The 12,635-nt window shown below is 31.6% G+C and overlaps 1 protein-coding gene across 1 annotated transcript; it reads right to left on the bottom strand.

The window, feature by feature from the left end:
- Positions 1 to 2,326: 2,326 nt before the first annotated feature.
- LOC148599058 (uncharacterized) lies at positions 2,327 to 10,327 on the bottom strand. The gene is made up of 4 exons (XM_088561068.1): positions 10,169 to 10,327; positions 8,547 to 9,029; positions 7,719 to 7,841; positions 2,327 to 6,646 (listed from the first exon to the last, which is right to left on the bottom strand). Exons 1-4 carry the CDS (start codon positions 10,226 to 10,228, stop codon positions 6,233 to 6,235), a joined length of 1,080 nt encoding a protein of 359 aa, XP_088417194.1. The 5' UTR covers positions 10,229 to 10,327; the 3' UTR covers positions 2,327 to 6,232.
- Between the last annotated feature and the right edge of the window lie 2,308 nt (positions 10,328 to 12,635).

Genomic DNA, 12,635 nt, shown 5'->3' on the forward strand with positions numbered 1-12,635 from the left:
TAAATGACATAACTTTAAATCTAACGAAAAACCAAACATTCAGCACTTCGAAAGATTTAAAATAATTATTATCGGTAGTTATATGGAAACTATACCAAACCAGGTTCGTGACAGTGACGCATCTGTGTTATTTGATTTCATTTGGTGCAATAAAACCCTTGTGATGTAGTGACTATAGACGTTCAAATCCTTGCGACATAATATTACAACGTTGTTTGCCTTGTGAATATTTCTAAACGTTCTGTATTAAAGGAAGTATATCTTGGAAATCAAGGGTTATATGGCTTAACATTAGCCAACGGAATATTGTTCTGTTCTACTTCAGGAATATGGCGTTCAAAGTTATAACACAATGGAAAAAGAACCCAAACCATCAAAGGCCTTCCAAAGACGAATTGATCATATCTTGTTAAACTGACTAATAGGGAAAGCTCAGCAAAGTTCTTTTGACAAAAAATGACGGATTTAATGAAGAACAGGCCTTCACTTTAATAGTGTAAGAAAAAAGTCTGTAAATAAATCTGGGAAAACTTTCCTATACAATACTTCGTAATCAAAGTTTTGCCGAACTGTGTAAGCGTTACAATTATTTTTTCCGGTGGTACTAATCTTTTAAATCAACCTTGTTCCGAAAGATGACTAACAATGCAAATAAATCCAAGAAACAAATATTGATATTAATATATTTTACCCTTAAAGCGTGCTTCTTGTGTGGTCAGAATTGTAGTTGTTGCATCAAAGTCTTACATTGCCATGTACATGTAAGGACGTTTCAAAAGATACAAGGGAAAAGTCATTAGACATTAGATCATTAGTTGAAACTATGTCCAATATGAATAAGGAGTATTTTCCATATTTAAGGTATTTTACTACAGGATGGCATTCCATATAGCTTACTTTCTAACATATCGCATGCCAGTGTAAAAAGCAGAAACCTTTGTTACTTTGTATTTATAATTTTGTAACCTTTGTTCTTACGGCATGAAACGTTGAAATATATTTGTGATTACGCTTGAAACTTAAAAATAAAAGGTGAAACTTGGTAAAAATATTGATTGTGGGCAAAAGAGCACTCGTATATAATACTGCAATTTTTATAAAAAGCAGTAAATGGCATGCTTTAAGTTACACGGGAAGATTCATATCCTCTCCGGAATTGGTTCTCTTGTCTACACCAGCTGCCTACGAACTTTAGGTCTCAGTATCGTATTAATTTTCCCATAGACTTCTATAGTGAAGTGCATATTTTTAGGATTTTATAAAAATAATATTAAATTGATTCAATAAAATTTTCACTTGTGTAGCATTTCTAAGGACATGTGAAAAAAATTTCCGCAAAAAAAGTAGGGTAAGTCCACGAAGATCGGACAGAAAAGTAGTCTTGAACTATAAATAGCAATTTTCTCTACTTTCTCTTTCATTTTGCATTCATCAAACCAACCTTTTCAGTGGAACATTTTTATGTTATTATGTTATATGATTTTCTTTAAGAAAAAGTTTGTCATCTAAAAGTGTGATGTTTGCTCTATTCTATAAGTCACTGTTCATATCTTTTGACAAATCATTAGTTGGTTGAGAGGCAAAAAGAAAATGTACTATATTTTCATAGCCTTCATTTTTTGACGTACATCCGCTCAGGGATATGCAATGCGATACTGGTACCTTTAAGAATTTAAATGAGCAGGAAAAGGTATATTTACTTGTTTTTTTACAGCACCATGCCTGCGTACTTTTCCCGCCTTATATTTTAGACAACCTGCAGTTTGACAGTTGATTTGTGGGAAGGCGCCCAAAATTTGCAATGAGAATGATTATCGTTTTTAATTATGATACCATAGCTACAGGGTTTTATTACAAAATGTGAAAGAATACCTATCATTTTTATTTATCTCCATCATGTAAGGGTTTGAAAAATGTATACATTTTACAAATGAAGGGAAATATTATTCCCTATTTTTTAGTATTATTTAACGGACTGTCTGAAACACAAAGGCAATACGAAACATTATCTACACAATATGAAAAGCTTCATAAAAAGTAGTTTGATTTCCATGTGATTATGGCGTTTTAGGTTGTTATCACTTTAAATCGATTATACATGAATTGGTTATATTTAGATATGACAGTTAGTTACGTAACCTGTCTTGTGTTGTTGTAGTTATCAGAGCAATAAGTACATAATACCGTTCAGTATTCTTTATCTGGTCCTTCTGAGACAAGTCTACACGTATGAATTTTCAACAAAATCAAAATTTTGAGACTTATATAAACAGAAATACATATTTTTCTCTTTACACTGAGAAAATCACTTCTAAGAAAACACACATTTAGTTTAATTTATAATGTTGAATAACATCTTCTCGTCGTTTATTGATTTGTTGTATGAATCAAGATAATAACAGTAGATAATCTTAACTGAAACATTGTTATCAAAACCTGAAATAAGGTAGTAATAAGTGGCGTTTTATTCAACATACAGATCTTAAATGGTACAAACTTCCCACTTACATAATGTACCAACCCCTACCATTTCCCACTCCCCATTGTAACCATCCCCATTCCCCATAGAAAAATTCCCATTCCACCCAGAGTCCCCATTGCATATTTTTTCAGATATTTACATTACAAAATTAAATTATATATTTTTAAATTCTTTTAAACTGTATTTTCTAATTAAATTTAATACATATTTCATAGCAGTTGATACTTTAAAAACTCATTTCTATTGCCTCCCTATTCAAAATTCCCATTCCCCATCCGAAATCCCCATCCGCATTCCACATCCTCCATATACCATAGAATGAGAGATTTCCCCATACAGATACTGTATCTGCGACATTTAAAAAAAGAAGTAATTTTCTATCAAAAATATTCCGTCAAAAACCGGTATATTCAATAATACTAAGTATACAAAAGAAATTATTTTAAATAGTATGTGGAAGGTACAAGGATTTAACGGATGAGTTGCTTCACATAAGAACGTTTAATTTATATGCAGCGAAAAATAATTAAATCACGACAGTAATTATACGAACAAATTAGACGATGAAAATACCCCTTGCTTTTTTCGGAACAATCAAATAGTTGCTAAAAATGAAATTTATTTAACATTGATATACTACAATGTATATCTCCTACTTTGTAATTCTGTTTAATAGGCGTTTGGCTTCACATATTCTGAAATGTGCATGAGCCATGAGATTCTTAAAAGGGGTTAATCATGTGCAGCGGTTACTGACAAAATAACACATACTATGTACATAGCATTTTCAATATTTATAGGTGGATTGGATTGTTTTTTATATTTGATTTATATAAATTCAACAGTTGTTCCTTGACACTGCAGCTCGATGCCACATAAATGAAGACTGTCGACAAATAAAAGTTAAATCTGTCAACATGTTACTTGTAAACATCTTCACTCTGATCTGTTGCACGGTGTGTGCGACATATATGTCTTTTATCTAAATTTCAGTGTTCCTTAAATATTCGACGAGCAGCACTTGTGTAGTATCGTAGATGTAATATGCAATTGAAGTTATGTCATAAATGCGATGTAAATGCACAGCTCTGCAATTTTCTAATTTACAAATCTAGACATTATACTAACAACCATGTTAGGAGAAAATCAATATTATCACAAAACAACATACAAACATATTTTAAGTTGCAATTTGACTCACTTTATATCAAGTTGCATGAGCTAATACCCTGTTCAATATTATTTGGGGATATAAGCGCGAATAGTTAAAAACGCAAAGGAAAGAAACTTACCTTATCGACATAGAAAATGTACCCATCAAAGAAAATTATTCCATGCGAAAACTGATTAAAGGTTGACAAGTTGTTAATATCAGCTGTATTTACTTAATTTGTATGGTTTGAAGGGAAGTTAAAGAATGTACAACAACCCAAACCCGAAAAGCGATAGCTATAGAAGAAATCCGTTGAAATTTTATGCAACAGATCTAAATAAGTCAAGAAGAGTACTAGAAGCAAAACTCAACACTCACATTTAACATTAAAACACGTTTTATACCAATAAAACAAAAGATAATATAATAATTTATAATGTTTCCTCTGTTTAGTTGGTTGGTTAATAAATGTATTTAAAAATGCGTGTTCTAATAATGGCTTTGTTACATGTCCAAGGTTTTAATAATGGTCGAGATTAAAAGGATTTTAGAGCGTTTGAATGACTCCTGATTATGCAAGTTTCAAAGTGATATCGATTTTAAAGGGGAATAACTCCAAGGAAGGGTTCAACTTCTAAAACAAAGTCAAAGGTGCCAGCCTCCAGTAACTCTGCTGTTTTGAAGTATTCATTAAATATTTCAAATGGTATATTGAGGTTTTTTTATAAGGTGGGTAAATGTTACCTTCTATTGCAAACCAAGATTCTTGTAGATAAAATATTCAAATTGAAATATGAAAATAATCTCTGTCATGACATGAACCTTGCCAGTTTTATAACTTCTGAACTTTTTAGAGTTAAAAATATATTTTCTTTATCATAATTCCTTATAAGTTCAGACTTTCTGTTTTCATTCTGTTGCATTTTTTAAACATAAATTGTTCAACAGTATACAGCATTGAACTATGTTTAGCATATAAGTTTGTCCCTTCATGCAGAAATATGAATATTTGTGTTTCATTAAAATTTGCAACAGTATATGACTGAAGCTGTGTCAAGCTGGCAATGCTCGTTCATCAATATAAGTCATCATAATTTGATATTTGGTAAGCTTTTTTAATATTAACATGATTTTAAACATTTTGTTCCATGCCTTACCCTACAATCATTAAAACTTTTTTTCAAAAGATACACGGTGAACTTTACTGAAAATTTATATATTGATTTGCATATGAATAGTCCATACAATATCAGTTTTGTACGAAAATTGAATTGTGGATTCTTTGCAAAATAGAGGAGTTCATATCTGCAAAAAGCTTGAAATTGCCCCCTTTTTTGTTATTTTGGTAGATTAAAAGCCTTGTATCACTTCTACAAAATAGACAGAATAAAATGTCATGTTAAATCAGATATATATTTATCCTTTTAAAATGAATTTGACTTAATATTCAGTTATTAATTTAAATATATTGTCAAAATGACACTAAAATACCAGATATGGTTCAGTTTGGCCAATGATTCAGATTTCTAAAAATAGCAATATTTCAGTCCTTATTGTTTAAAATGCACAAGGTGAATTTTCTTAACAATTTGACAAATGATATATACCTCAGTTAGTGTAATATCATGTGCAAATTTAAAATTGAATTATGGTAAAATTTTGGGGATACCCCAGGTCCTTAATTGTTGTTTTATTGGTATAAAACGTGTATTAATGTTTAATGTGAGTGTTTTGTGACTATAACTTATTTACAGCTATAGCATAAAATTTCAATGGACTCTGCACGGTTTTTTTATTATCCTTTCCTTGACTTTTCAACTCTTTTCGTAAAAAAACCCATGAATCAATACTGTAATAATTTCTTATTTGTCATCCTTCCAGACCGTAATAAATGATCTTACCATTCATCAAATAAAAATTAACATAATTATCATATACTTAGAAGAAAATAAATGTGTTATCACACCCCTTGAGTAAGTGTTCATTTAACAGAATGATTTATAAAATCTAAAAAATTGCCTAGACTGTGTGATAAAACTTATGAAATCAAATGCTTCCGGATTATATAAACTGTTTCCGGTTTATATCACAAGCCTAATCAGTAATTCCATTTTGTTTTGTTTTGATTGGTCTCGTTCCTACGTTATATTAAAAGATGCCCCAGTAAACGCCATGAATTATGTGCACTATGGACATGGAGGTAAAATAATTGCATTATACGTTCACCAAATGAAACCTCTACAAATAAAGAAAATAAAGTTACTGGTCCAGATAAACATTAAATTTTCTTGTTGACATGTAAAAGTCACATAGAGGAAATTTCTTGTATTAAATTTGACATATTATCAAAATGTTTGCTAGTATCTAAGTATATAATAAAAACATCATAACATAGAATTTATCATATCATACCCATTTTCATCTCACGGTCAAAATCATTCATAGAGCGTTTAGGCTAACGGGCTGATATCACGACCAAGAATTGATAATGTATATAATATGAGCAATGCCATGTTATAATGTATAAATATTTCCATGCTATTTCTACTTCATGCCCTTTAAAAAAACATATAAATTAAAATACTGAATTTGATCAATCATAAAGTTTTGTTTTTCTTTGCTCCATTTTGTTCTTTGTCTGATGACATTTTCTCCTGAATACTGACATTGATATTAATATTGTTACAAGCTGTGAGTTGTTGAATATACTGGCAGTTTACATTCACGTTATTACATTTAACAGGAATAATATTACCCCCTTGGTTATAAATGTTTACCCTGGTCAAAGTCGAATCATGTCCAACGATCACAGTGTTCTTTTCTTCCTCTTTCTCAAATGCATGATTAACATATATCCCATCTTCAACCTCCTCATTGGAATTAAAGGAACGATCTTCATATTCTTCATAGATATCCTCTTGTAAGCCGTCGGTAACTTTATAATGCTCTCTTGTAATTACTCGTTCTGTCACATAGTCATATGCCTCATTATTTTTGTTTTTATTATTTAGCTGTTAATGAAAAGAGTAAACATCAATGAAATAGGCAAAACAATGTCTTTTGATTTTGAGAGAGTAATCAACGAAACCAACAGATTAGTTGTTTGACATATAATGGAGTTGATAAGTTAATGTTTGGCTTGAACATTAAATATCAACTTGTCATGAAGAGTTTTTGTAAAAGACAAAATTACGTTTAGTACCTTTGTAACGGTTTGTAATGTATTCCACGGGTCATAGTTTTCCTTTCCTCGTTTGTTTACCCCGGACTTGACTTTTTATGAGCAACTCGGCGGGTGTTTCTAGAAAAGCAGAGGACGCTTACCCTACCGCTGCACCTGGTCCATGCTCCCAGTTTTTAGTGGAGTCCGAGTTCCTCATTTACTTTTGTTGATTTGTATGTATGATTTTAGTTACTTATGTTCTTTGTTGTGTTTGTCTGTTTTCCATGTCGGGTCTTTGTCCCTGGATTGCATTCTTTTGATTACTGCTATAACCTTGGTTCCCTTGATTACTCTTTGAATTAACTGAAGAGATATTGTTATATATTCATCATGTATCGTTTCAGGCTATTCTTGATCTGTCTTGCGTTCCGTTCATTAACAAATTACATGGAAACCTTAGTGCAAACTGACGTCAAAATGTGTAAATTATGCCGAGTTGGGTAAAACACTCGATATCATGAAATATTCTTTGCAAGAGATTTTGGCAACATGCTACAACAACTTTGATATTTTAACCATAAAACCCAATCAGTGACCACATATTTAGTGTGTTAAGCATGTGGACAAAACCACAAACAAACCTCTTAATTTCTGCAGAAATTATGAAATTGGCATAGAAAGGATACTTAGTGATGTCTTGTCGAGACGTAATTGTTTTAACAGCTGAAACATATTTTGACTGGGCAAAGTCTTTTTCTTTACACACAAATGACAATAATTATATTCAGCTGGGAAGCTAAAATGTTCAGTATAAGGATCGAAAATTGCTATAAACGGACATACCCCAATATTACATCATTTGACGATAGTTGGCAATTTTTTCAATTCCAATTATGTAACATAGAATAAATTTGAGTTACCTTTACAGTAGGATCTGCAACGTATCTATTACTTGACGCTTTACTCCCATTCCTTTTGTTTAATATGTCAAAATTTTTATCCACGTTGTCATCTTTATCTGTATCAACCTCTACCGATACATCCTAAATCAGTAAAATATTAGTATATCTACCAGCTGTGGTCACAAAATATATGTGTGTTTTACTTCCAATCATAATAAAGTAATGACTTAAATGGCACAAAATAATGCTTAAACTACAAGGTCGTTTTTATGAATTTACGAAAAAAAATTAACGCTATCTAAAGTGTATTCAAATCCATATCTTGTTTTAGTTGTATAAGGAAGCGTAATAACTAATTTATCGTGATACTCATCAACAAAATGTATTTCCAATTCGCTGATATTTTGACATAGTAAGACTTGAATTCAGAAGAAAACAGAGACAGGTATGCGGCTCTTAGAACCATATGAGCAACCTCAAATTAAGGAATTGTTTAGTCTTCACACAAAATCTACGCGGACAGAGAACTATTTTGGCTGATGTTGGGTAATATACCCATTTACTGTTAAGAGAAAAGCTAAAATTTCGATCGAATATATTAAGTGTTTCTGATTTAGAAAGTGTTTTTTCTTTTCGTGTTTGAATTCATTCAATTTCTAATTAATTTTTTAAATCTAATATTTTGTAAACATTCTGTTTTTGCTAGATAAGTATTATATAGAATTAACATAATATAAGCTAACATGTATATTTATTTATAATTTATAAACAGGTTAAAATCCTTGCTAATATATATTTTTATTGATAAAATAATAAATAAATGTAAATACATATCTTAAATCTTACATTTTCTTTATGTCTAGCTCTCCTCTGTTTTCGTTTTCGCGTCCTACGGTATAAATAAAAAATAATAGCACAAATGACGATGACAAAGGTTAAACACCCAATAACCAAGGCAATTGTTGCCTTTGTGCTTTCGTTTGAAACATGATCTGAAGTACTGCCATTTATGTAACGAGCAGACTTTAGTATACTATTTTTACAACTGAAAGTGTCATTGCACTGTAGACATACATTTGCAGTTCCATTAACAAATTCTCCATAACCTTCTGGACAATGTTTTGAGCATATTGTTGTTATATTTTGCCCATCTGTCATTAAAAGTTTCCCGTTTTCCGAACATTTTAAAGAAAGAGATGTTGAAATAAGAAAGAAACCGTGACGACATTTTAAGGCACATGTTTCAATGTGTAAAGATCCACATTCTATTATTTCACAATTAATAGCACTCTTATCGGCGAATTCATCTGTGGTACCATATGTAAGCGTCTGAAAAAGAAGTATTATACAGTGCAGCAACCTTTTAACACAGAAGGGTACAAAATCTTATTGCGAAATCAAGGAAAACTTCACGTTAAAAAAAAAACAAGAGACTCCCCGCCAAAAAAAGAAAGAATTGTACATCACATATTAATGAAGAAAATGTACTTTTATGTTTGGTGCAAGTCGTTTTCCCAACTTGAATTTGAAAGAGGGGGCAATATCTTCCTACTGACGAATTACGCTCTTGTGTAAACCATTTTCAGCAATGCCCACTTATAGGAAATTTTGAAATATTACATACAATGATCCTGATATGGATATTTTATGTTTCGGAATTTTTTAGAAGCTAAATATATCTGAGGGGTGTAATAAATGTGTATTTTTAGTATTGGACTTTCCCGGTGTTATTTTGAACAAAGCAAAAGAAACATAAACTGAACTTAAATGTAAACATAAATCAAGTGTGTATATTTTATAGCGTGTCTACACTTACTGCAGTGTATTGAAATTGTTTAAATGTTTTCATGTTTTATCCCTTTTTTCGGAATCAAAATTTTCCTTTGAATGTATGTATATACCAGATTGTTTACATTTTTGTTCAACCTTTAAACTTCGTATATGGCCAATGAGATATAATAATGAGTCTCAACAGATTTATACTAGACGACACATCATATTTGTTATATAAATTTTCTGTGATGATTGTTTAATGAATATATTCTGACGTATCTTTTTCATATATGTAGAAAAAATATATAATATTTATCGTGCAGTTAGCAGTTATTTTGAATAGAAATGTTTAACAGTGAAACCTCGAAACCTTCCGAAGGGAAATACATTTGTTACCTTTTAGGTCACTTAATCATTTACCTAAATATGAAAATATTGTAAAAATAAATTTAAGAATCTGTTTCAATTTAAGAATAGAAGGACGAACTTAACGATACGTATTAATTGAAAATATACTGTATTATTTTGTATTAACCCTGCATTGGGTTAGTTATCCCTGCGATATATGTATATAGGTAGAAACCATTTTTTGAATGAAAACAGTCATAAACATGATTCATAGTTTCTTCAGTTTCATAAACAACAATGTGCTCATTTGTATACGAAAATGAGCGATCGTTTAAAATGTGTCTTACCTTGAAATTTAAAACGATAAAAGCAGAAAAATAATAACGGGAATATAATCCTAAATACATATCTATGAATTTCAAACAAGGAAGTTTTCATTCACAATAATTCATACGTTATAATTGTTAAAAGTGATCAAGGAAGTAACAGTACTTTGACTATGTTCCTGATTAGAGTTTAGATTCGGAAATGATTTCCAGTAAAATCACAAAAAATACATAGGTAAATAAGTAAATACAGATACATTCTATAAGTTTATAAAATTATTAAACAAACAAGTCGTAAGTAACAATCCCCGTGCAAGTCCGGGTGTTGAAAGAATAGGCCTGCAGCAGCGCTAAGCTTGTCGTGAAAGGCGACTAAATAGTGATCAGAACCCTAGCCGGGGGCTAGGGCGCTCTGCCCACAGAGCAACTGGGATGTGTGCCCCAGGTGGTAGAATGTGGTACCCCTGGCGTGTTACATGCTGGGGTTGTCAGGCTATAATACGGAAAACCTGATCGCAAACCATAGTGGTGCACCGTGTTGGGAAAGATGCCACGTTCCTCGCACGTTAAAAAACCCTACTGTGGTATTCTCCCGGAGTAGGAACCATAGGGCTCCGCCACAGGAGGCTAAATTGCCCGACCCTACCCATCTCACCCTATTTCCAGTGGCAATCAAAATTTGTCGACCCCATTGTCCTTGTGTCCCATCCCTTTTTCAATTCATCATCATTTCATGTTCATTTTATCATCAATTTCATGTTCATCGTCTAAATATAGCTGAAATATTGCTGCTCGGACGTTAAACCCCAATAAACAAACAAACGTAAGTAACAAAACACTTTATCACATGATCAGACGTAAATATGTGTACGTTGTGTGACATTGTAGCGTACAGTTCTGTTTCGTCGAAGTAAATGCAGCTTTCCACTACAGTAAAAAAACAATTAAATATCTTTTATGGTGTATATTCAGTCATGCCATCAATTTTAAATGACAAAGCTAATACAAAAGGTAATATAACTTGAATATGTTTCTTTTTGTTAATTGTATAGAATAGTTTAATTGCATGAAATGTAAAGTATACCATGCAATATAATATTATACCAAACTGGTATCTCATTTTGTGTTGCTGATTTCTGGTGCACCTGGTCCATGCTTCCAGTTTTTAGTGGAGTCCGAGTTTTTCATTTACTTTTGTTACTTTGTATGTATGATTTTAGTTACTTTATGTTCTTTGTTGTGTGTGTCTGTTTTCCATGTCTGGTCTTTGTCCCTGAATTACATTCTTTTGATTACCGATATAGCCTTGGTTCCCTTGATTACTCTTTCTAGGAAACAATGCTAGCATACAAAAAATTATGCCGGTTCCAAGATCATTCTGTTAAAAAACACTTCACCGCGCAAAAGAGAATAAAATATTGAGATAAAATAAACATTTGAAAGGTTTGATTTGAAGGAGTACAATGACTTTTACTGTGACCTTTACCGTGACCTTTACCGTGATCAACAATTATGGAAGTGCTACAGATAAAAGATGATATGTATGGTGTACCATATCAAACATAAATGTATGAAATGATAGAACGAACATTTTTTCTTAATACGTTTCTGCAACATACAACGATTTTTATCAAATATATACATATAATCTTATAGAATCACTTTGATTAATAAGTAAAATAAAATTCAATATAAAATGTTCAAATATTTTGTTGTTCAAGAACGACATCTCTTGCAAAGTGCCAATTTTTTATACACCATCTATACAATTTTTATCTCATAAGTGCAACAACCAATGGCAAACGTAGACCAGTTTTGTGGTCTATAACCATTATTGAATTAGAAATATTTGCTGTGTTTTTGACATGCATGAATAACCTCTTGTCTGTTTTCATAAGAACTGCTACTTAAAATCTGGTGTTACAAGATTAGTGCGTAATTGTAAAAATGTGTCTTGTGTTTAAATTTATTCTTTTTCCAAATTGTCGGCGTACTAATTTCTGTGAAATGTTGATTGCCCCTGTAAAACGATCGGTAGGTATAAGAAAAAAAAAACAAATGCATGATGAATGGTATTGTGAATGATCAAAACGAAATGATTTTTTTTTTGTTCAACAGACCAATTTATTCTGAAACGATAAAAATTTTACTTGCTAACCTCGGCGAAGTTTCAGAATAGTAATACATTCCTTAATGTCCCTTCAAATGTGCAAACAGAACCTGATAAGGTGCATTCTCATCTTTAGTTTTAATCCCAGATTGGTGGGTCCTCATCTAGCATCTAATTCAACCACACTACTCCGCGAAACCTTATGCACTTAATACGCATTTAGGATTTTTTAGTTCTTGTCGAACAAGAGTTATCTCGCCTACAACATATTTTGAATTTCTTCAAGATACTTTAGTCCATGGGCTGGGAGGGTCCACCGCGCACCACACACACACACTCATCAACTTCTTGGTGATTTGTAGGTACCTTTTTACATGT

Source organism: Perna viridis, chromosome 14, assembly GCF_037379345.1.
Source record: "Perna viridis isolate PV_CMFRI_1.1 ecotype Kerala chromosome 14, ASM3737934v1, whole genome shotgun sequence".
Lineage (NCBI taxonomy): Eukaryota > Metazoa > Mollusca > Bivalvia > Mytilida > Mytilidae > Perna > Perna viridis.